We start from the raw sequence: 23,856 nt of genomic DNA, 5'->3' as shown, positions 1-23,856 counted from the left end.
TCTGGAAGACGTGCTGTCTAACGCTAACAAATCAGATCTCAGGAACCACCCCAAATGCGATCATCGTGATCATCGCTGTCACATAAGAGTGCCCATCCCTACAACCAACATGCAACTCGTAGGAGATAGAGATATTTCATAGGGGTGTAACGATACACGTATTCGTATTGAACCATTCAACGTACGAGGCTTTCGGTTCGGTGTTCGGTACGCATTTTCAAACCGAACGGACCATTTTTCCTGCCGACCAAAATGTTGTTATTTCAAATGTAGGCGGGTCGTGCGTGGCAAGCGCGCTCATAAAGTAAGAGACGCTGGCGCGACCAAAACATTGTCCAACATCAAATGGCAAACGTAATGTAAGCGGAACGAAACTGAGCTGCTCGTTATTGTGTGGTTGAAGGACCGTTTATCAGTTTGGACCAGTGCAGCGCGAGCCGATCTTGATCAAGCGACACTGTTACGACACAGCGCTAAGAGATCCAGTAAAGAAATCATTTGAATTCGCCACTTAAGTAATAACATCGCTGCGAGATCTAGTGAGAAACATTCACATTTCTCCGTTATTAACGGATCAAACAGCACGTGGAAACCAGGAAGAAACATTGTGCCATGAATGAACTATCCAGTGTCCACAGATCAGCAACATTTACCGTAGTAACACTAACTGCAACCATGGAAGTTTGGCAGGAATAGTCGGCTATATTGCTGTCAAGTAACATTACGTCAGTTTTATTTTGACATTATGAATAAAATTGCTGCCCTCAAATGTTAATCTGAACTAAAATAGACCTTTGTTTATAACTACTACAATATTAGGTTACATTAAATTTTTTCCAAGGAGCTGTTTTGTTTTATATGCTCCTAATGGCGCTTTTCCACTACACAGCTCGCCTCGGCTCGGCTCGGCTCGACTCGACTCGGCTCTGTTTGGTTTTCCACTGTGTAAAAGTTGTACCTGTACCTGCTTCCAGGTACTTTTTTTCGTACCACCTCCGGTGAGGTTCTGAGCGAGCTGAGGCGATACTAAAATGTGACGTGAAAACACAGCACACTGCTGATTGGTCAGAGAGAATCGTCACTATTCACTGCGTCATCATTGCACGCGCCAGACGGAGTATCCTGAATAAAAAACAGCAAAAACAAAAACAAAAACAAAAACATCCAAAAACAGCATACACTCGATTTCCTCCATTGTCCTGTGTGTTTGGGTAGCGGGTGTGTCGGGCGCGTCTCGCGTAAAAGATTAAGTCACGGCAGTATCCTGCGGCGTCGCTATGACGACCAGGTACTATTGTGGGGGTACTATCTGCAATGGAAAACGGAGCGAAAAGCGAGCCGAGCCGAGACGAGTCGAGCTGGTACTGGTAATGGAAAAGCGCCATTAGAAGAGTCTATTATAGCTCCATCATTGCTCAAAGTAAAAAAAAAAAAAAAAAAAATCATACTTTATGATGTTAGTTTTAATTTAAAAAATATATATAATAATACAAATTATCTGGCATTTCTTTCTTTTTGCTGTATCGAAAACGTACCGAACCGTGACAAGTGTATCGTATTGAACCGAACCGTGAATTTTGTGAACCGTTACACACCTAATATTTCATATTGGTCAATTTAACTCGAGATAACTCATCTCCAATCAGAATGAACTCACACAAATGTCTAATAAATGTACCATGTAATTTAATATTGTACTTTTTCTGTTGGCAATTTATCTGTGATTTGAGCATATTTTGTGCATAAGTCTCAACTGCTCTCATTATAAATGGCAATAGATATGAATTTGTAACTTTTCACTGACTGCTTTGACTCCTGCTAACAATGAAAACAAAGTTTTTGACTAATAAAGGTCACAGTTTTTTCACACATACACTCAACTTCATGCTTTGAAAACTGTGTGAGGAAGTTAATGCTGTTGTAATGTCTCCTTATTCTCAGCAGGGAGTGCTCAGAATCATGGCTAAAAATAAGAATCACTCCAGCCGCATCTGTTACCCCTGGTACCCCCCTAGTCTTCAACAGCTGCTTGTCAGTCTGGTCTACCTCCTCACCACTGAGACCAGCACAGCCAGTCGCGTGCTTATGTGTTAAAGTAAAAAAAAAAAAAAAACATTAGTCAAACATTACAATTTTGGGCCTGTTTGATTGCAACGTATTGTAAAATGACCTGAATTAAATGCACTGATAATCTATGCCTATATAATTTGATTGCACTGCAAGCTGCTTTAGATAAAATCATGTGTCAAATGCATAATGTAAATTAAACTACAATTTAATTTTTCAACAAGACATTCATGCACTAAAAACATTTGAACAAAGAAAAGGGAACACAAATCATGAGTATTGAGGCGTGTATTTTGTCATTTTTACTCATGGCATGAGACACTGAGAAAAATCTGAATGGGTACAAGACCAAACCTTTAAAACTTGGCGCAGATCATGAAGCAAATACAATAGTCCTCAGAAATGTTCTGTCAGAATACAAACCCTGAGATGATATATCTGAAAAATCATGCCTTATATAAAGCACATCCCACTAAATATGAAGTATTAACACTTTTTTTTTCAATCTACATTGATCACACTAATGGTAAAGAATAGTTTATTGATATTGAATAAGATAACAGGTGTGTACATGTGGTTTGAAGGTGATCTTTAAAAATTCTGCTTATACAACTTTTGTAATCGCTACACCTCTATAAAACTGCAACAAGTCACAAAAAACCCAACCAAAAGATTATCAGCCCTCAATGAGTAAAGACAAAACTGCTAAATAATAATAATAATAATATTAATGTGGATAAAACAACATAACATTTGACTTTTTGACTGACATTAATAATTTAATTACTAAAGTCTACAGGGCAAATGATATTTGAAAATATGATATTGATATTTGAACATACAATGCTTGTATTTTTGCAAGCTGCAGAACAACAATATATTGGCAACTGTCGCTATCTAGTTTTTTAGTGAATAAAATCTTAAAAGGGTCAGTCCACCCAAAAATAAAAAATCTGCCGACAAACACACACCCTCCTCCTGTCGTTCCAAACCCATAAGACTCATTCATCTTCAAAACACAAAGAGGTAAAGTTTTGGATTCATGGACTTCAATTTTTTTTATACTGAATGGCTTCAAAAGACTACAGTAAGTCCACTTTTAAGATACTTTCATTATACGGGAAAAAGTTGCCAGGATAATCTTCAAAAATGTTTGTGTTCCCCTGAGTAAAGTCAGATTTGGAACAACATGAAGGTGTTGACAATTTTCATCTTTTTGGGTGAAAAAACAACAAAATGTAATATTAGTTATCATACAAAGCAATAAAAATCATACCAGTCAAAACGTCTATAACAGGCCCTCATCTCCAAGTTGGCATAAAAGCATTGCGCCGTTGAATCCAGGCAGTCGCTCAGACGGGCCGATCTCCCCATTGCATCCTTCCCCAAATCAGTCATGCTTCAGCCGAGACATTAAACCATGCAGCGAGCCGTCTGCCTGAAGCTGGTGGAGGGCAGCGTTTACACGCTTGGCTGTGTTTGTATGTACACTAATGCAAACACGGCTGGAATAAAAGCGCACCCACGGCTGCCACACGCTCACAATAACGAGGGGGAACACCCAGCTGGCAAACAACACACCCACTGGAACCATCTCAGACAACAGCAAACACCAAAAAAAAGTAGAACACAATAAAAGACCACAGAGACTTAACACAAACCCACAAATTAGCATGCATGCTAGCGGACACATGCATGTGTTGCCATTCTCACACCAGCAGTCCACCGTACAGTAAATGAAGCAACCACCCACAACTCGAATTGCATATTTTGTTGGACAATGAGTCTAAAAGGTTGCGAATCGCTGCATAAAAATCCCAGCGAAACAGTGATATTCAGCTGACTGAAACCTCAACAGATGCCGCATGAAGACTTGCAAGCGAAATGGGGATGAAAAGAAACTTTTGCTTTCCTCAAGACTGATGTGAATTGTCATCAAATTGATTATTAGCAGCCCTGATAGGAACACGCATAAAACACACACCTGAGATGCAGTCAAATCTCTATGAATAACTTGCAACAAGATCTCATTCAAAAGATCATATTAAAATAAATATTAGGGTCAGTGTCATTATACACAGCGATTCTTACACAGTCAGCAGTTGAACAGCTCCAAAACTGCTTCAAAAATCACTATCAGTTCAAGTGTGTAAAATTGGACCATCTTTATTATAGAGATTATTACACGTCTTATGAAGACATTTTATGATAATAAATGATGCACTGAAATAATTTTTACTGAAATGAAAAAGCTTTCATTTATGAATGAAAATGCATTTTAGGTAATGCTCAATTAAGTAATAAAATTTATTTAATAATCAACATTCAAATAAAAACTGAATTGTACAAACATTTAAATTGCACACAAAGGAGTTTTTATATAAACTTTTTGATAATTGTTTCTACTCCAAATTTTTGAAATATAAACATTAAATAAAAACATTTTATTCAGACATACATTAAAATAATGAATGTTACAAGTTAAGTAAAAATATAATCAGGGTTTTTCCTGCATTGAAAATATTTTGGTGGTCCCCAAAATAAATCTTTGTCCCATCAAAGATTTTTGCGTGCCAATACCTGCCGTTCCGCAGTACCGGTAGGGCTGTAACGATTCCTTGATTAAAAAAAAATCCTCGATTGCAAAATACTGGAAGTGGCGCATTCCACAGACGAGAATCCATGAGCCGCATTATTACAGCGTTTTCTAAGGCTACGTGATATATTTAAAACCATTTACAATCATAATATAGCATAGTGCCATTGTGAAATCACAAAGGCTGCGATAAATATATTCGCTTCGAGAAAGAATGACGCTTTTATTATTTACATGCGTACAGATTATATGTTAAAAATACCTCAGCTCCGTTCACAGTAAATGCTGCTCCACGCAAACTCAGTCTCTGCATGTGCTGTTTGTTTAGGTTTCCAATAACGTGCATTTGGGAATGCAAAAAGTCAGACGCGGTTTAATAGTTGCACTGTTATCATTTATATGTGTGGAGCGTCTCGGGTTTCTCACACTCCATCTCTGCCTTCTGTGAGTTTGGGTTGCTTATTAACGTTCATCTGGGAACACATTGTGTGTCATTTCACAAGATTTGTAACGCAACTCATTTGTAAATCTACGCCAGCACAGAATACATAAATATGCAAATTGTTGTTCATCGCGATTTTCAAAATAAAAGTTTCAACTCTAGCTCTGAGTTTGCATGTTTTGATGTGCACATGTTCTTTTTTTTAAGAAATTACAGCGGCTGTTGCATTTCTATCGTACAGTAGTGAACAAATATTTAAGGTTAAGTGGACATTTGAATTAAATGTTGTTTGGCCAATATTAAACAAGGATTTGATCATGCCGTAGTGCAACAACAACTAACTTAAAACAGAGGGAGCTGTTTGCCCCCTCTGCAGGCATTTGTTATAGTAATGTACATAAGTTGTGTATATTATTTTATATCATTTATTTTACATGGTGTATTTTAACAGTGTTGTTCAATAAAACCCATATGATTACTTTGATACTTAAAGCAACACCATGTAGTTTTTCAACCTTCATAATATATTTCCAAGACCCTTGTGATGGTACATCGACTTACAATAGGTTGAATGACACGTCTGCCATAGCCTGACAGGGTCTGTATCGCTTTTACTGGCACTATGTAACTTCGGGGTTCGGGTAGTAACCAGAGCACAAAAAGAACTACAAAATTCGACTGCTTTACGGCATACCTTACTTCCCCCACCCCCCACTTCCTCAAATACAGACGTATAGCGTGTAAGTTTTTTATGCTTATGCAATTTTATGGATTGACAACCGTACTTAAATGTGCGATTCAATACTCTGTCTAATGATCTGAGCATTTTGTCTTGGAGTGTAAATGCAAAATAATATACCTGCCACGTTTTCTATGCAATGTGTTACTTTGTGCACTTTATTACCAACCTTTAAAATCAGTCACTCAGTGACTTTTTACAAACAAATTTAGAGATTTTTAAATATAAAATAGTTCGGATCTGTCCTGACAATGACTATTTTTTATTTCATGAATAAATAGGACTTTCCAGCTGACTAACAAGTTTATCGACATTGAATGGCTTTCCTGGGGTAAAATGTAATTTTACGAGGAAATATTGTTTACAAGCTGTTTTATTGACTTCATCAATTGAAACACTTATTGAGGGATTACATGAGACAAGTTCACTGTTTGTTTCAACATACCTTCTGATGTTCATTCATGTTTATTTCATGTTATAACTATTAGTAATATGGAAGAGAAAAAACACTTATTAAACATCACTGTTTCGGGCAATGATTTGGGCCCTCCAAAGCCATTTTGACTGAAAACTTTCAATTGCTGAAATTTCGGTGCATCACTAAAACAAAATATTAAAGTTAAAATATAAACTTTAAATGGAAACGTTTATTGTACATAGTATGGTGCACAGATTTGTTGTACACTAATTCAGTGCATTCCTGTTTCCTAGAATTGCCTGTCTGCAGCAGAGTCATGCTGATACGAACAGCGATCAGGGCGTTTCTGATGGACTGTACTACTAGGCCTTTTACACTAGGCATGATTAAGCGACGAGAATGCACGACGTGATGATACTCTTGAATCGAAACAATAGAGCCCTATAAAGCTATTCAAACCGGGCGCGACAAAGCGGGACCAGTGTGTCGATTTTTTCCCCAGGTGACCCGCGATAAAACGGGCTGTCTGATTAGATTTGAGCTTTAGATCACGTGCCTGGAGTGGCTGCTGTTGCACAAAAGGGCAAGATTGGTGGCACTGTTTTGAAAACCAGTGTAAAGACTAAAGAAAATTATTCCAGAAGAGAGAAGAGAATGGATGTTGAGTTCTTGTTATCATTGGAGTCTGAGAACAGATTTCAATTACGTAATGTATTCTCACGTTTACTTCATATTTCTTTACAAAGAATAGAATTTTCAATGCCGCTGAAACAGCAAACAGAGCGCTGTGTCTGTTTTCTTCCCGGTGCGCATGCGTTATGAGTCAGAGTGCTCATTCGGTCTAGATCTGTCAATCACATTACGAGATCATAACTCCTGCCCTTCTGGATGACCGACGTCCTCTACAATTCCTTATTCTGAGTTCCGTACATTAACAACTCAGAGTAACGCTTCTACAGATGAAACTAGAGTTGTCAAAAAGTACCGACTTCAGTACCAGTATCAACAATGCTTACACAGATACACACGGAGTGTTAAAAATAGGGTTGGGCATCGTTTTGATTTGAACGATTCTGATTCCGATTCCGATTCTTCATTTCGATTTCGGTTCTTTTCGATTCTCGATTCCGATTCTTTGAGGGGTGGAGTCAAAACCTGTCACAGGCTCATTTCACAGAGGAACATTTTATTTTGATTTAGTTTTAGTTTTGGGAGCTGCAGCCCACGTGGGAGAAAATTAGGAATGCCTCTGCACCAGACCAAAAAACAGATTTATGCAGAACTTGCACCCTGGTCTGGACTCTCTGGACATAACTAACTCAATGTATAAAAGCTCACTTTAAAACACCATTGATTTGTATCATATTCCGGTCGCGGTTTAAAATGGTTTTAAGTTAAAAAAAAAAGATGTTGAAATATGTTATATTTAGCATTTTATATGCAGCTAATAGCTACCTTGCTTAGCACGTATACTATAAACATTCTCTATTCATTTAAAAAAAATACCTCATATCACGTTGGTCCACGTGAGATGATTGACAGCTGTACAGCGAATGAGAGAGCGCTGATATCATAAACTGACGTGAATCATTTTACAAACATGTGATGATAAATCATTATTTCTCCAAATATGCGCACCATTGGATTAAGAGCCCTGGCGGATGCTGTTTATTGCATGTATGTGAACTAGGGCTGTAACGATTCCTCGATTAAAGTCGAGTACTCGATTTAAAAAAATCCTCGATTGCAATTTACCCGTGTCGAGTAACCGGCAAAATACCGGAAGTGGCGCATTCCACAGACGAGAGTCCATGAACCGCATTACACAGTTTTCTAAGGCTACGCGATATATTTAACTGTTTACAATCATGATATTGTGAAATCACAAAGGCTAAGATTAAGTTAAATAAATATATGCGCTGTTTTTTTTCTCCCACAGAGAAGCATGACGGTTGAATTATTTACATGCGTGCAGATTGTGTTAAAAATAGGCCTACCTCAGCTCCGTTCACAGTAAACGCTGCTCCACACGTATACTCAGTCTCTGCATGTGCTGTTTGTTTAAGTTTCCAATAATGTGCATTTGGGAACGCAAAACCCCGGACGCGTGTTTCATAGTAACTTACTGTCATCATTTATATGCGTGGAGCGTCTCGGGTTTCTCAAACTCCATCTTTGCATGCTGTGAGTTTGTGTGGCTTATAACGTTCATCTGCACGCAGTCTGCGCCGTTTCACAAGATTCGTAATGCAGCTCATTTATAAATCTTCGCCAACACAGGAGAATACATAAGTATGTTTCTGAATATATATTCTCATGTGCGAATTGTTGTTCATCGCGATTTCAAAATAAAAGTTTAACCCTTGCACTGCTTGCATGTTTTGACGTGCACGTTCTTTTCAAGAAATTACGGCAGCTGTTGCATTTCTATCGTACAGAAGTGACCAAATATGAAAGATTAAGTTGACATTTGAATTAAATGTTATGTTTATTAGTTATCATATATTTTACATGGTGTATTTTAACAGCGTTGTTCAATAAAACCCATATGATTACTTTGATACTTTATTTGAACCAATAATTATTGCTTGTTATTGTTATTTGGGTAACACTACAATAAGGCTCATTAGTTAATGTATTAATCAACATGAACTAACAATGAACAATAGCTACATCTGTAACTAACATTTGTTCATACAAATAAAGCTGTTCATTGTTTGTTCATGTTAGTTCATTACATTAATGTTAACAAATACAACCATTAATTTTAATTATGTATTAGCAAATGTTGAAATTAACATGAACTAAGATTAATAAATGCTGTAGAAATAAATATTGTTCATTCTGAGTAACTAACAAACCATATTGTAAAGTGTTACCTATTTGTCTTTAAGTAATTTTAAAGGCTGTTGTTCACTTGGATCTATTTTTATTACCACAATTTTTTATCCGATTACTCGATTAATCGATGGAATAATCCGTAGAATACTCGATTACTAAAATAATCGATAGCTACAGCCCTAATGTGAACACAAATAAACCGGAGAAGACGTGAATGACGCTTTATGAGTGATGATTTCTATTCAAAATAAAAAACATTACAGATTCATTATTTTGCACTCGATCCTGGCAACGTTACTAACGTTGGTCGCGCAGGGTTGCCTGAGGAGGACGAGACAGTGGACACATGTCGAACACGCTACACTCCTTGTAAATTTTGTACACCATGCAGGCGTAACGTTAGGTGTTTAGTCATATTTGTAGTGCATCCGCCCGTGCAAGAAATAAGTTTGTCACATGTGTTGCACTCTGCCGACCCAGGCTTTTTTAAGGTGAAATAAAGCCACACTTTTGAGCGCCGCTTACCGTGCTCCATGCCTGCAACAGAACAAGCGGGCGCGGCAAGCACTTCCGGAAATCCAGTGGCCACTATGGAAACCAAAACTTGCGCGTTTGGAACCGATGATCGGAATCGAAAACAAATTTTCTAAACGATTCCAATGGCATCGTTATTTTTTAAACGGTTCCCAGTTGGAACCGGTTCTCGATGCCCAACCCTAGTTAAAAAGCAGGTGTCTATCAGCGGGTACATAATATATCTGCTGATAGACAGATCTGCTGATAGACGCCTGCTTTTAAACGCTCCTGTGTGCATCTATGCAAGCACTTGGTGAAGAGCGTCAAATATGTCATTGTTGATCATTGTAGCCAATCACGGACATATATGTTGAGTGCGTCAACACAACAGCCAATCAGAGGGGTTTAAGAAACCGTTCAACAGCGCTCAAAATGATTTTGACATTTTTTAATTTGACTTGGTAGCAAAGTCGGTACTTTTTGACAACTCTAGTTTCATCTGCATCAACAACTCTAGATAAAACAACCTCTAAGTCCGTCTGACATGAGCATTTTTTTTTTTTACCAGGCTCTCATGTTTAGGTTCAGTAATTTCACTTTATTGGCAATGAAAAAGTTATTAGTCAATTATTATTCCCTTTAACACATAGTCTTTACTGGTAATTTACCAGTAACAGATCATGTGTGAACAGGACCTTTTCACTGTTCACACTGGTAATGTGCTCTGTGTGAACACTAGGGTTGGGAATTGTAAGAAATCTTCCGGTTCCGGTTTCGATTCCGCCAAACGATTCCGGTTTCAGTTCCCATTCAATAAAAATTATTAAAACAACTAATAAATAAAAAAATAGTATTAAGGGGAAAATCATTTTTGTGTTTATTTCTTACACTTGTCAGATGAGTTTAACAGACTGGTAATGTCAACAAATTCAACATATTATTTAACAATTTTTGCAAAAAGAATTCATTTTTCTGAAGGAAAATAAACATTTCTGCATTCTCTAGGATAATCTGGGACCTCTCCTAGCTTATTGTATCTCCAGCAGAGGAGAATACCCTCTCAGAAGGGGTAGAATATGCTTGAACACACATGTAAGATCCAGACAGGTGAAACAGAATATTTTTTAAATCAGTTTGAATGATTGATTTATAAAGACTTCACTTGTTTCATTACTGGATGAATCAGCGCTCTAGCGGTTAATAAACAGAGCTGCATGCATCTTGCGGAAGAACATTGTAGCTGGAGCTACTTCTCTCTGTTTATGTTTATGTCTATGACGAGTCACACAGGTAAAGGGCTACTCCGCAGCGGCTGCAACCCACCGGCCGGTCTAAAGTAGTCAGAGTATAAACGCTTATTACAGGCTTACCGTAGTGATTCAGGATAAGACAAAAACACGGTTTGAAAAAAGGCATTCATGATGTACTCGCTCATTCTGAACACAAAAAAAGTTACCAACTTTATCTCAGTACTTCTGTGATAATTTGAATATTTGTAACAGAAATATCGATACTGTGTTGTTGAAAAGACTGTGAAAGTAAAGCTGGGTATTTTATTATGGTAATAATACCATTTATTTACACCTTTATTTTAAGGTGTCATTGTTACAGTGTAATTATATATTTAAGTACTGAGTAATATTAAGCAACTACATGTACTCACTAAAGGGTTAGGGTAGGGTTAGGATTTGGGTGAGGGTTAGTTGCATGTAATTACGCATAATTTACTGATATTACTACGGTAAGTACATGTAACATATGCAACAAGGAAAGTTGTGTGAAGTTTTTGTCATTTAGGAATAAGATCGCGTGGCTGTTTGAATCGAGATCAAGATCTTTTAAAGATTCATCATGCAGCTCTACAGTCTTTATACTCTCTTTCTCTCTGCATTGATATCTGAAAGCAAAAGTATATGAGTAGTGCGAGGGCTTTTCAGTGCATTCATTACTACTTTAATACTCATGAGGTGAGACGTCGCTATTAAAGGATAAGCTCCCAGCACTTCGCCCACACATCGCACCAGAACCGTTTTCGCACGGTTCTGGTATTTTTCAAAAACACTAACGGTTCTGGATAAGAAACGATTCTCAGTTCCCAACCCTAGTGAACGCGGAATGAAGATCATCTGTATTATCGGTATCACGTACAAAGTCAGAACGTGGTGACGTAAGAAGTCCGCTTTGGGCTAGGGCTGGGCGATATGACGATATTATTGTTCATCGATGACGTCTCGCAAGTGCAGCAATGTCGATTATAAGGTATGTCAGTTACCAGACGAACATCGACAATATCTGGAAAAAATTACAAATATATTTAACATATCCCCATAGTTACCATACTCATATTTGTTCACATGCCATAGCATGAATAAAATAGTTTCTATAGGCTAATAGTTAGTAGGGTTAGGAATAGAAAATCGATTCCAATAGGCTCTATGCATGATTGCTTCCGCGTTTTGTCTCAGCCCGCCCAGTTACTTCCGGTGCTGCGTCGGAAGCTGTTTTTGCATTCGGTGGAGATAATGGCAAATTACACTTGCTGTTTACAAGAACTTCCAGCAGTTAACATGAATGATGTTAACAATATTGTGAGGCAGTTAGCTGTCACACCTAAGAGTAAGAAAGAGAAGGGCTTTAAATTATATATTTCGAGCAACATTGACAACTTTGAGAGTGAGTATTCTCTCCTATCATGCGAAATCCGACTAGCGAATCAGGTTCTAAAATCGTTGTCTCTGTTTTCTGAGAAAATTAATTTTATGAAAGTTTTGCCGCTAGTACACTTCGTTAAAGAACGCGCTATGCGGAAGTAAAGATGCTGGCTGAGATTATACCGGAAATACGTCAGCAGCGTTTGTGCATAGAGCGTATTCTTGATATTATTCTTTAAGCACAAGATGTGAAAAAGAGAACTCTTCTGGATGTGTCTGTTTTCTGAGCCCTATAAGGAGACCTTGGAACTCCAACCAGAAAGAAAAAAAAGAACCTTACCGTTTTTGCTCATGTAGAACGAACCAATTCATTTTTAATCCCTGATTTTAGACAAATAAATACATCATAGCTTAAATACAAGTTTAAAAACAGAACTACACGTTAAAATGAAGTAAATTAAATGTCTATGTCGGCAGTGTTGTCTCTGGCGGGATGTGGCTCGGGTAGATGACACAAACGGATATTGCAATATTTTTTAAAGGCGATTATCGAATTGTTTTTAAACATTTTGTCCAGCCCTACTTTGGGCCAAACATGAAGACTTGTGAATATGACGTGATTACTCCGCACTGTTTACAGAAAGCTTTTTAATAGTTATTCTATTTAAATAAAATGATAATCTGACTGTTGCGCCACGTCTCGCAGCTTTTTCAACGTGTCGCGCTGGAGACCCTGCCTTTTCTATTCATCAGCGCTGCGGCTCTGCAGTTGGATACTCTTGTGTCCGTCTCGTGTTTCTAAGAGCAAAAACGCGTCCTGTTTGATCATAGGTTTTGCCTTTCACTCAGAAGTCAAATGTTGTAAAATTGAACAGATAGTGAAACTAAAGTGCTTCTCCTTATGCAGGTGAATGAAGACAACGGCGCGGTATTTAAAGACAAATTCCGATGACTGACATCACAGAATTTACTGGTATTTTGCTGCTGATGTGTGAATGGTCTCTTACTGGTAAAAAGCCAGAATGTCGTTGCTTGTGTGAACAGCATATTTGTGCATTTACCGGTAAAGTCATTCTAGTAATTTAACGGCAATTTACCGGGATTGCTGTGTGAAAGGGGCTATTGAAATGCCTTATTTTCAAAAATCGACTTTCGTCACTTTAGTCAATTCTTTGGCATTTAACAAATGTAACTGTCTGTTGCTGCAAAACAAGTCTATGTGTGCTTTTTTTGTGCAGAAACCTCTCTAAGTCCACCTCTTTGAACAACAAGACATTGTAAACAGTTCCAAAATCACTAAAGATGGAACCGGAAACATTGCAGATGAAAGCAGAATTCAAAATGTAGGAATGAAGACACTGATGCTGGGATTTAGCGGATTTGATTAACGTATAAGTATGCGTGGAGAGCATTTGCTCAATATCATTATCTCATTTTTTATGGATGTGGCGTTTAGCGGCTTTTGCATCTGAACTGTTCATCTGGTCTGTACGTGTTTTTCCAAGGGGCTCTGGGTATTTTTATAATAAAGGATGTTTACATGAGAAATGCTAAGCATGTAGCATTCAGTTCATTATACAAAACTACAAATAATGCATATCTGCCCATTATACCGTGAACATCCACTTTAGATCGCAATTGGAAGTTTACAAGCACTTGTTGTTTTAAGTGGGTTTTGAGTGAAGTCATAATCTCATAAATTGTAATGTGTGGCTTGATGCTAATTGTAGCTCTAATGCACCTGTTTGTGTTTCTAGTACAGTACCAAACTTTATCTTAATTTACTGTTGTATGTTATGCAGCGGACTAGGTTAAAAAAACAAATGGAGAAACCTACGAGATATATAGACGAGGAAAAATGCATTCTCGGTCAGCGCCATCCATCATGCAGGCGTGAATTAGCAGAAGGCGATCAAACGCTTCGCGTTTTGATGTGAAAGCACCGGTCGCCGGCGAATTTGATTTATGCTCATGCTCAGTGTGAAAGGTAATTAAAAGGGTAGTTCACCTAAAAATTCAATTTCTGCCTTTAATTACTCACCCTCATGTCTTTCCAAACCCATAAGACCTTCGTTCATCTTCGGAACACAAATGAAGATTTTTTGATGGAATCCGAGAGCTTTCTGACCTTCTTCATAGACAGCAGAGCAGCGCTTCCTGGTTCTACGTCAGAACTCCGGCTCATTATTGGCCAGATCCTGCATCACACGGATGTGTTGTGGTGCTAACATGGCCAACGTCGGCCAATGGTGAGGTGGCGTTCTGACGTAGAACTCGGAAGCGCTGCTCTGTTTACACTACGTCAACAGCGGAGGAGAATGAAGTGGAAGAGAAGAGATTGTTGAATAAAGTCATTCTTTTTTGAGACACAAAACACAAAACGTTTTCTTGTCGCTTCATAACATTAGATTGAACCACTGTAGTCACACAGACTTTTTTAATGATGTCTTTACTACCTTTCTGGGCCTTGAAAGTTGCAATAACGTTGCTGCCTATGTGGGGTCAGAAACCTCTCGGATTTCATCAAGAATATCTTAATTTGCGTTCCGAAGATGAACGAAGGTCTTACGGGGTAGGAATGACATGACGGTGAGTAATTACTTACAGGTTCTGGGGTGAAAGTCTTACCTGAACCCAGTTTGAGAGGATTATTATGTGCCAGGTAAGTGTCTCACCTGAACCTGGCTTGACGCAACAGGTGAGAGCTAGAGAGCGACGAAATATAATTTTAATATTGATATATTTGCATGACATCATGCAGTTTCATGACTGATATATTTTACCGATATTCACACTTTTCAACTTAATCGGTTATTGTTGTTTATTACAGTGTCAACTAATAAATGCGACCATTTGATGGGTATCTAAATTAAAGCAACCAACAACAGTAAAGTACGCAAAAGTATGCACTTTACAATAAGGTTTAATTTAACTATTACTTAACATACTTCTACAGCATATATTAATCATATTTAATCTCAATATTCCCTAATACATTTCAAAGATTAAAAGTTGTATCTGTTAACTTTAGTTAACTTACATTAACAAAGTGTTAATAAATGCTGTAAGAATATATTGTTCGTTGTTAGTTCATGCAAGTTAGTTAATTCATTAACTAATGTTAAGACTAATGTAACCTTATTGTAAAGTGTTACAAGATTGCTTTTTGAGTTACTTCGCAAACAACAGTAATACTTATAAGAATTATTGTTAATAATACAATTTTAATTATGTATTTCTACTGTTGTCAAACAATCATCTAGTTATTGCCACAAAAAAAGAAATAACTCAGCTCTGCATATCAGTTATCAGAAAATTAAACATGACATATCTAAACCGACATATTTCACCAATATTCACACTTTAACTTAATTGATTTTCCTTAACACCAAGCCTGCCAATAAATGGCGCAATTTGATGGCTGTCTAAATAAAAGCACTCAATAATACTCAACACAATTTAAAAAACGTATATATAACGTAATTATATTTCAATTACATAACAGTTATTCATTCTCAAGTGAGAAATAAGTACCTTAACAATTAACTCAAAACAAAAAACTGATCGTTTAGGTCACAAATACCTTTGCATAATAACAATTGTAATACTAATAAGAATTATTATTAATAATAATAACATTTATAATGCATACGTTTTTAATTTCGGTCTAATGATTATCTTCTAGATATTACTGCGTAAAAAAAAATTATTCAGCATATCAGTTATCAGAAACATTAGTTTAAAAACGATGGATATCGTTTTAGAAAAAGCATAACTGGTCAATCTCTAGTAAGACCTGGATCTGGCTTCTGTTGGAGAGGTGAGAGTCCCACAAAAACCGAGTCTTACCTGCACTGACCGATCTGTGGTGGGACAGGTGAGCAGGATACCTGGGACAACTCTGATGTTGAGACTTACCTGGTCCTGATCTGTACGGTTTTTCATAGGACAGGTGAGATTGCTACCTAAACCTGGCCTGAGAGATTTCTTATTGAACACGTGAGAGTTTAGTCTGGTCTAAAGGGTTTCTGATCTGATATTTGACGTCTTATTACGAGACAGGTGACCTGACTGAGAGGTTCTTATCTAGATTTTTGATATGACAGATGACGTCTGAGAAGTTTTCAGATTTGACAGGTGAGCATCTTACCTGGAGTGTCGGAGGAGGACAGCGCAGGTGAGTTCAGTTTGGGCCGCTTTGCGCTGGAAGGACCCATATCCAGTAGATTATCAGCCATCGTGCTCTCTCTCTCGCTTCTCAAAAAAACACGTCAAAGCAATAAATGTGTCTTCCAAGAGCCCGGAAGGGGGACAAAGCGAAATAAATCAAATCTACCCTCGGGTTTTTCTATTATTATTCAGCGATCAGGAGCCAATAATTAACAGATGGGGCTCAAACGCGACTCAACAGCGCCCCGCTCCGCCATCGCCATTCACCCCATGATAATCCAACACCCAAAACCCGCATAATTAACCTTAATGATCGCCCCGAACCCCACGAAAATAAATTATATCATCGTTAAAACCGAGAAATACACGACGAGGGCGAAAAATCTCGATTCCTTTAAATGGTTCGCGTGGGTCTCTTCAAAAATGCTATTTTCTGCGAATAAAAATAAAGACCTTCATGCTCCATGTCCAGCCCGAATCGAATAATCAGTAAAGTCCAGCAATATAAATGAAAAATTAGAAAAAAATAATTATTTTTTAATATAGGCGAGTGGCACAGGAGCGCCGCTCGCGCTGAAGGGGGAAATCAGATATACGGGGGTTTTCCAGCCGACCACAAAAACGGCTCCATTACGCTGATATTCCCCACAAAGATCCGCGATTTGGCCCGAAGCTTGTCGTTTTCGTCGCTGGGAAGCTATTTGGGCCGGTTCCGATGGAGCAGGTAGCGTAAAAAATGATATAATGCTCTCCCGAAATCCTGACGCTCATCCGCGACAAGATGGCGGCTGTTGATTCCTTCGATACAAAAAGTTTTTTTTTCTTTTCCAGCCAGACTGTGAAGGAGGAGGGGCTGCGCAGCCACGCCCCTTACGCAAACGTGTACGTCACGCGGTCGTGACCATAACAACCGCTAGAGGCCGGTGTTTACATGTAAATGTCGAAGATGTAGTATTCAATCGGTTCAAATTGAGTGTACCCTCACAAAAGTGTACCATGGTGACAAATATTACAGTTGGTACTATTTATTGTTACTGTGACACCTCTTTATTAAAATTTAATTCAAGTTTCTTGCACAGGTTAAAGCGATTTTCCAGTAGTATCTGCAAACTTCCATTGAATTGCCATGGTACAGCCTTGCAATTTGTAAACACAATACATACTTGATAAGAATAAAGCAAGGAAAGTCATGGGCTATTTAAAGGGATAGAAAACTTGTGTGGTAGTGTGCGCACAGGATATAAGTTATTGTTAATGTGAACAGACATAGAAAGCTTTAAGGTATATTCCTTCTAAATCAACAGGCAACACGCAGACTTCAACACTGTATTATTGGCTTTCCCTTTTCATCCATTACCTTTGATGTAATAGTATGGCACATGCATCGGTATAAATAATACAAAAATGAAATAGGTTATACGTTAAATACAGAGCAATGCATATGTACAAACAAAGGAGAAACTTTATACAAATGAATAAATGACTGTCTCCAAAGAAACTGACTGAAACTCAAAATCATACATTCTTTAATAATTACACTCTTTGGCAAGAAGTCTCAGTGTGTAATACTTCTATTAAAAACACACATTTGTGTGTCAAATTATACATACACACATTTATTATGTCAAATTGCTTGTTTTCATCGACTGATTGTAAGGTAAAAAAAAAACAATTTAATAAAATGTGGCTCTACTGTTATCATGCATATAAGTTCAGCCCTTTCATTCACCCTAAATGTGTTTTTTGCTTTGCTCATGATGAAGTCTCAAGCAGAAGTAATGGAATAGAAAGTTATGTATCATAATGCCTATGATAAAAAAAAAAACATAAATGTGCTTCGTCAAGCTAAGTTCAAGCTCTAAAGCAGCAGTTCAGAAGCGTAATGCTTATTTAGTTGGATCAAGTTTAATATTGCTCTGCTCTCTGAAACAAGGTTGTGTGCTCATTCCCCCTCCAGACAGCAAGGGCACGTTTATTATTATTTAGCAAAAGTTGTGCCCTATAAAAGATATTAAAAATACATGGCTTGCAATGCTTGGCGTCACCGAGAACACATCAACTTAACAGTCAGCACGTAATAAAAATGACTTCTTTAAGAATGGCACCTAGTAGTAAAATGACAATATTCACCCTACCAATATTTCAAAATGAAGAGCAGTTCACATTCAAAAGGAATATACAGTGAGAATGAACACATCAAGCTAATTCTTAAGAAAAGGCACAGCGCTAAAGATCACATTAAGACACAAGCAGTAAGAAATTGAACATAAACAAGGATTTCAATTTGACTACTCAATGCCTTCTAAATGAGTAAAAGGCACTAATATATACAATGAGAAATACTGACAAATGAATCGCGTTTTAGAACAATTCCCTTTTAGGATCTTGGCAGATTGCAAATTCACAGAAATGTCAAAAAAAAGTTATGCATTTCACATTTGCTCATAATCAGAGCACAATCCCTATAAATGTGAAAAGTCTACAACATATCTTTGAGCACACAACCCTTGGTTGCCTATCATAAAGCTAAAAGGTAAGGAAAACAGTTAAACTGCTATCAAAAGGTAAACACATCATGGACTAAAGCATGTGACAGTCATATAATGGATGCAGTATCAGTGCAGATTAAGTTACTTACAAAGCGACAACTCAATGGCAAAAAGATTCAAATCTACATTTACAGATCCTTTTGCTAATATCCCATACAATAATTCACCCTTTATATTGCACATCAAAAGACAAGCAGGCAGAGTTAAGCCTATGATCTAACCTATTCTAATATTCACACAAGTCTGTACATTTGACTGGCTAGAGTAAATGTTACCTAGATTATTGCCAGTACTCGCAACCGTCCTCTGCCACTTTGAACATTTCTTGTCCATTTTATTTTGAAACAGAGTTAAAGTTTCTTTTTTTCACATTTTAAATAATTTAATTCACTTTTCTCGCTTACAATATTGTTGACGACAACCAAAATCAAAGCCAACATTAAATGGCATGTTAATACTCTCATTTGATGTATTTTCTTAAAGATGCAGTAAGCGATTTCTGAGAAACACTGTTAAAAGTGTGCCACAACACACTTGGAAGTTAACTAAGGCCCTGTTTACACCTGGTATTAAGATGTGTTTTGGTCGATCGGGTCACAAGTAGACGAGGGAGACACATTCCTGTTTACACCTGGTGTTTTAATCAGTCTCTTTTGTCCACTTTAAACCACTTCTGTCCTGATTTCTTTGAGGGGAGGGTCTATGGGCGGGGAAAATGTACGTGTTTTTTTCAGATCTTTCAATCTAATGGATGAAATAAGCTTGTGCAAATTTACATATGATTGCGACCGAAAACGACAGAAAAACACATAGAGAACATCAGTTTTTGTTTCTGCTCTGAAAGCTGCAAGACCAGCCAAACGCTGTGAGTGTGTGTTAGAAATCAGAAATGGTGCGAGAACATTGTGCTTGGTACATTTTTCGTCTTCAAACCAAACTTGTCTGGCTAATGCTTCCCATAATGTTTACGCATTAGGTCAGAAGGAGGAGAGTAGGCGTCTTTCAAACACATTCGACCACATAAGCGTTTACACTAAGAAAGCAATCCGGTCAATGTGTTTTCAACTACCTCTGGAAGTGGTGGAAAGTGGACAAGCTCAAAACGTTGTAGACCCCGTTTACACCTGTATTTAGCGTCGTCCACTTGTGATCCAATCGACCAAAACGCATCTGAAAACCAGGTGTGAACAGGGCCTAGAGGTCTGCGCGGAACTGTTTATTTAGGTTACACTAGGTTTTGCGCCCACCTGTTCCCGCCTAAAATCACTCTCACATTTAAATCTCCACTAAAAACACAGAGGGATTATGGATAACAAATACAATTATTTTATAGTCAACATTTTATATTTGTTAACGAATAATACGGTATAAATGAAACCGGTTGGCTTACTAGCTATACTGCAAAATTAAATATTTAGTTTTAAACAGAATGCCACTGACTAATGATGGTTTCAGTAGCATCTCTCCTCCCAAATCGGAGCAAAAGGCTGAATGTTCTCTCTGACGGTGCACTCGTGGCCGGGATGCAAAGAACTGGGAACTTTGTAAACGGCACCACAGCAGAAAGTTGCGTTCACTTCAAGTTCAAGTGTGAATACGCTGTTGTCATGTCACACGTTACATGTCAGTCAAACGTCCTCTTGGGCGGTCCTTGCCCAAGAAAAGCTGCGATAGAGTCCAGACCTTCTGCCTTTTTTTGTTGTTGTTGCTTTTTGATAGTGTAGACCTGCTTTGTACCATGTACAGCACTTTGGATCAATCTATATTGTGTTTAAATGTGCTTTATAAATAAATGTTGTTGCTGTTGTTGCCGTCAGTCTGAAGGTCTGGTGATGGGGGACTAGCTTATATATACTCTTGTGTACTCTGTTAAATTTTTGTTCTCCCTTGTCATTCGTTCCTCATCTTCGCAGAGTTTTTTTGTGAAGCATTATTTTGCTTCGCTTCAGCTATGACAGAGAGACATCCACATCCATGTTTGTGCATTTTGGGGGAGGAGCAATGAAAGGAGGGGTGTGTTTGTTTGGGCTGATTTCAAATATCAACAGTGTTTCTCATAAATCGCTTACTGCACCTTTAAGTGCAACATAATATTCAATGAGGAAAAATAGCATAGGTCAGGATTTAATTTTGTCCATCAGGAATTGTTTGGATGGTGGAAGTAGGTAATACCAGAATAAAGCCAAACCTGAAACAAAACCAGCAACCCACTTTCGAGGAGGATTCTTGACCACAGCATCTCCCAATTTTGAAACGTTGTTTTCAAATCTATCGTTATTTGCTATTATTGCCATAATCAGTTTACCATTAATCATCATTGAATTGCTGCACTACCTACAAAAGTCTATAACACTGTTATATGGCTATTGGCTAACTTTATTTTTTCCATGCCCGTGAGACAAACATTTTTGCTTTTACAACAACGTGCACTGATGAATCATCCAGAATAAGACCAGGATCTTTTTTAGGAGAGTAAATGGGGTCAATGTTGATCTTTTTTTTTATGTTGATTTGTAATCAAATTGCCCACATCTTAAAACAGTAGCTCACAGTAGCTGATGCATGAAAGCATTTTTGTCCTTTAAGACTACGAATGTGTCCTTTAAGACTATGAACTCATTAGCGTTAAGGCAAACTTGCCATGTCGTCTAAGAACTCATTGTTAGTTCTCAACCCAACATTTAGCTGCAGAATGAAGAGCGACAGGAAAAAACTAAAATCACGAAAAAAGACAGAAAGGCCATAATCAGACAGTTACATGCATCAAGATAAAGCAAGAGAAATAATCTCCTGTGAAATGTTTGATATTCTTGATTGTAGGTGAATTTAGCCCATAGCTTGCTCTACATTTCACTAATACTTCTTCACAGACACTTTTGGCCATGCACCATTCAGAGTCTTTGGGTCTTTTTAAGATCGCAATATAGAGTTTTGCTTTGTAAAATTGTTTGGAATACTGACTGTTGAACGTTCCGACAACGAGAGCTCAAAAATATCAATAAATATCCCAAAATATATCAAATACTTCCACAAAAATTAAAGCAATTTCTAACATCAATTTTACATGCTAAATCTTTTTGATCTTTAGTTAAAGATTTGATTGAGAAATCTTTTTTTTTTTTTTTAATGCCTCATACATATTGTTGTTATCATCCTCAAGGCACTTCATTAAAAGAAAATAATTCACGAAAGGTAGACAATAGAAGGGAAATAATAGTCAAAATTAAATTAGCGGGAATAACTGCGGTCTGTTTAAGGATGGGACTTCAGGTCTGTGCCATCCCAATGCATCTCCCCTAGCATTTCTTATTCCATGTAGAAATTATTCTGAGTTTTTACGGTCCACGGCACTAGATGTGAAAGCGTCTCCTGGTTCAGCTAGCGGTATAAAGACTTTTAAGATTATGTGCTTAAACTTTCCACTCCACATACACAGATGCAAATCTACACTAGCATTCGTCCCTAAACATGCCTATCCCTACAAACTCAACGGAGAGGGTTGCAAGCCCATGTTTAAAGGGTTTAGACCAACAGCAACAACATTGTTGGCGTGTTTAGAGTCAAAGTTTTGTCATTTCACCCATGTACGCTATTTCTCCCGCCTTGTTTGCAGTGGCCTCTGCGTTTTCCGCCCGGACAGGAGAGGTCAAAGTCGGTTCTGCTTGTTTACCGAAAACCGCTGGACTTGCGCTCAGGTTGGTTTCTGGTATGCAATTCAGGCCAACAGCAGATGCAGATCGTTGGGCCTTGGACGTACCGTTGCTTCCAGCGATCTTTTCGGGAATGTCTCTACCAGCGTAACCCTGTCCGGTAAGCCCTGAACTCACGGAGAAAGATGCACCAACTTTACTGGCATTGGTTGCCATCATCATATTAGCGATTTCATCAGTGGGCGAGCGCCCGATGCTGCCATCCACCTGCGCTCGAATTTCTGGAGAGACTGAGAGCTGGTATTGAGGTACAGGTCCACTGTCTGCGCTCTTCGGGTAAAGGTAGGTCTTCATTTGACCCTTGCCCTTCACGTTGACGGTACCTCGGTAGTCGAACTCGTAGTCCATTCCGCTGAGCACGCAGTAGCTCTCCTCACTAACCTGAGCGCGACACTCCACACCAGTCGTGTCCATCCGACTGGCGATGTTCACCGTGTCTCCCCAGATGTCGTAGAGGAGCTTGGTAGTGCCGATGACTCCGGCAGTGAGGGGTCCGTGGTTGAACCCAATCCGTAACTTGAACTTAAATCCCAGCATGTTTTTATTGAAGTCGTCCACCACTCGCATCATTTCCAGGCAGAATTCGAAGAGCGCTCGCAGGTGGGCGTGCGGATGGGCCTGGTCGCTACACTGTTGCGTATTGAGCCCCGACGCCGCCATGTAGGTCGCGCCGATCGTCTTGATCTTCTCTATGTTGGAAAAGTCAGACTTGCGCAAGAGTTCGTCGAAGTCCCCGATGAGTTCGTTGAGGACGCGGTAGCACTCTTTCCCGCCTTCATAGCTCTCTTCGTAGAACTCGCTGAAGTTGACGATGCTGGCGAAGATGACGCCCACGTTGTCGTGGTTCTTCGAGTAGCTCTGGGTCACCTTCAGCTGCTCGGCCACGTGGATCGGGATGATGTTGCGCAGGAGCCAGTCCGCCTGGTCCCGCATGTTTTGGATTTTGATGCGGTGCTGGTCTGCTTCCACGTTCCCATGAAAGTGTAGACGGTAGCTCACCTCGAACTCACGGTTGAGGAACCAAACAAGAAGAAGCAACAGGAAAAAGGCAACCAAAGCCTCTGGGCCGAGTAGATCCTGCGGTCGGGCCGAATCTTCTACTGAGGACTGGACGTCATTAATGCTGCTGTTGAAGTCACTGGATCTGGTGACGTGAA

General features: G+C 38.5%; 2 protein-coding genes across 7 annotated transcripts in view; both read right to left on the bottom strand.

The window, feature by feature from the left end:
- Nucleotides 1-17,265, bottom strand: part of crebbpb (CREB binding lysine acetyltransferase b) — a 61,137-nt gene extending 43,872 nt beyond the window's left edge. For all 6 annotated transcript variants that reach the window (XM_082180574.1, XM_082180575.1, XM_082180576.1 and 3 more), the window contains exon 1: nucleotides 16,421-17,265. In XM_082180574.1, the coding sequence (XP_082036700.1) occupies nucleotides 16,421-16,508 (88 nt within the window). In that variant the 5' untranslated portion in view covers nucleotides 16,509-17,265. The remainder of the gene's footprint in view (nucleotides 1-16,420) is intronic.
- Nucleotides 17,266-17,752: 487 nt separating this feature from the next.
- The window catches only part of LOC309506727 (adenylate cyclase 9), a 67,141-nt gene continuing 61,037 nt past the window's right edge, over nucleotides 17,753-23,856 (bottom strand). The window contains exon 10 of the mRNA XM_082180665.1: nucleotides 17,753-23,843. Within this exon, the coding sequence (XP_082036791.1) occupies nucleotides 22,550-23,843 (1,294 nt within the window). The 3' untranslated portion in view covers nucleotides 17,753-22,549. The remainder of the gene's footprint in view (nucleotides 23,844-23,856) is intronic.

The sequence above is a fragment of the Leuciscus leuciscus genome (genome assembly GCF_965113295.1).
Source record: "Leuciscus leuciscus genome assembly, chromosome: 1".
Classification (NCBI taxonomy): domain Eukaryota; kingdom Metazoa; phylum Chordata; class Actinopteri; order Cypriniformes; family Leuciscidae; genus Leuciscus; species Leuciscus leuciscus.
This window is presented reverse-complemented; position numbering and strand designations above follow the sequence as displayed.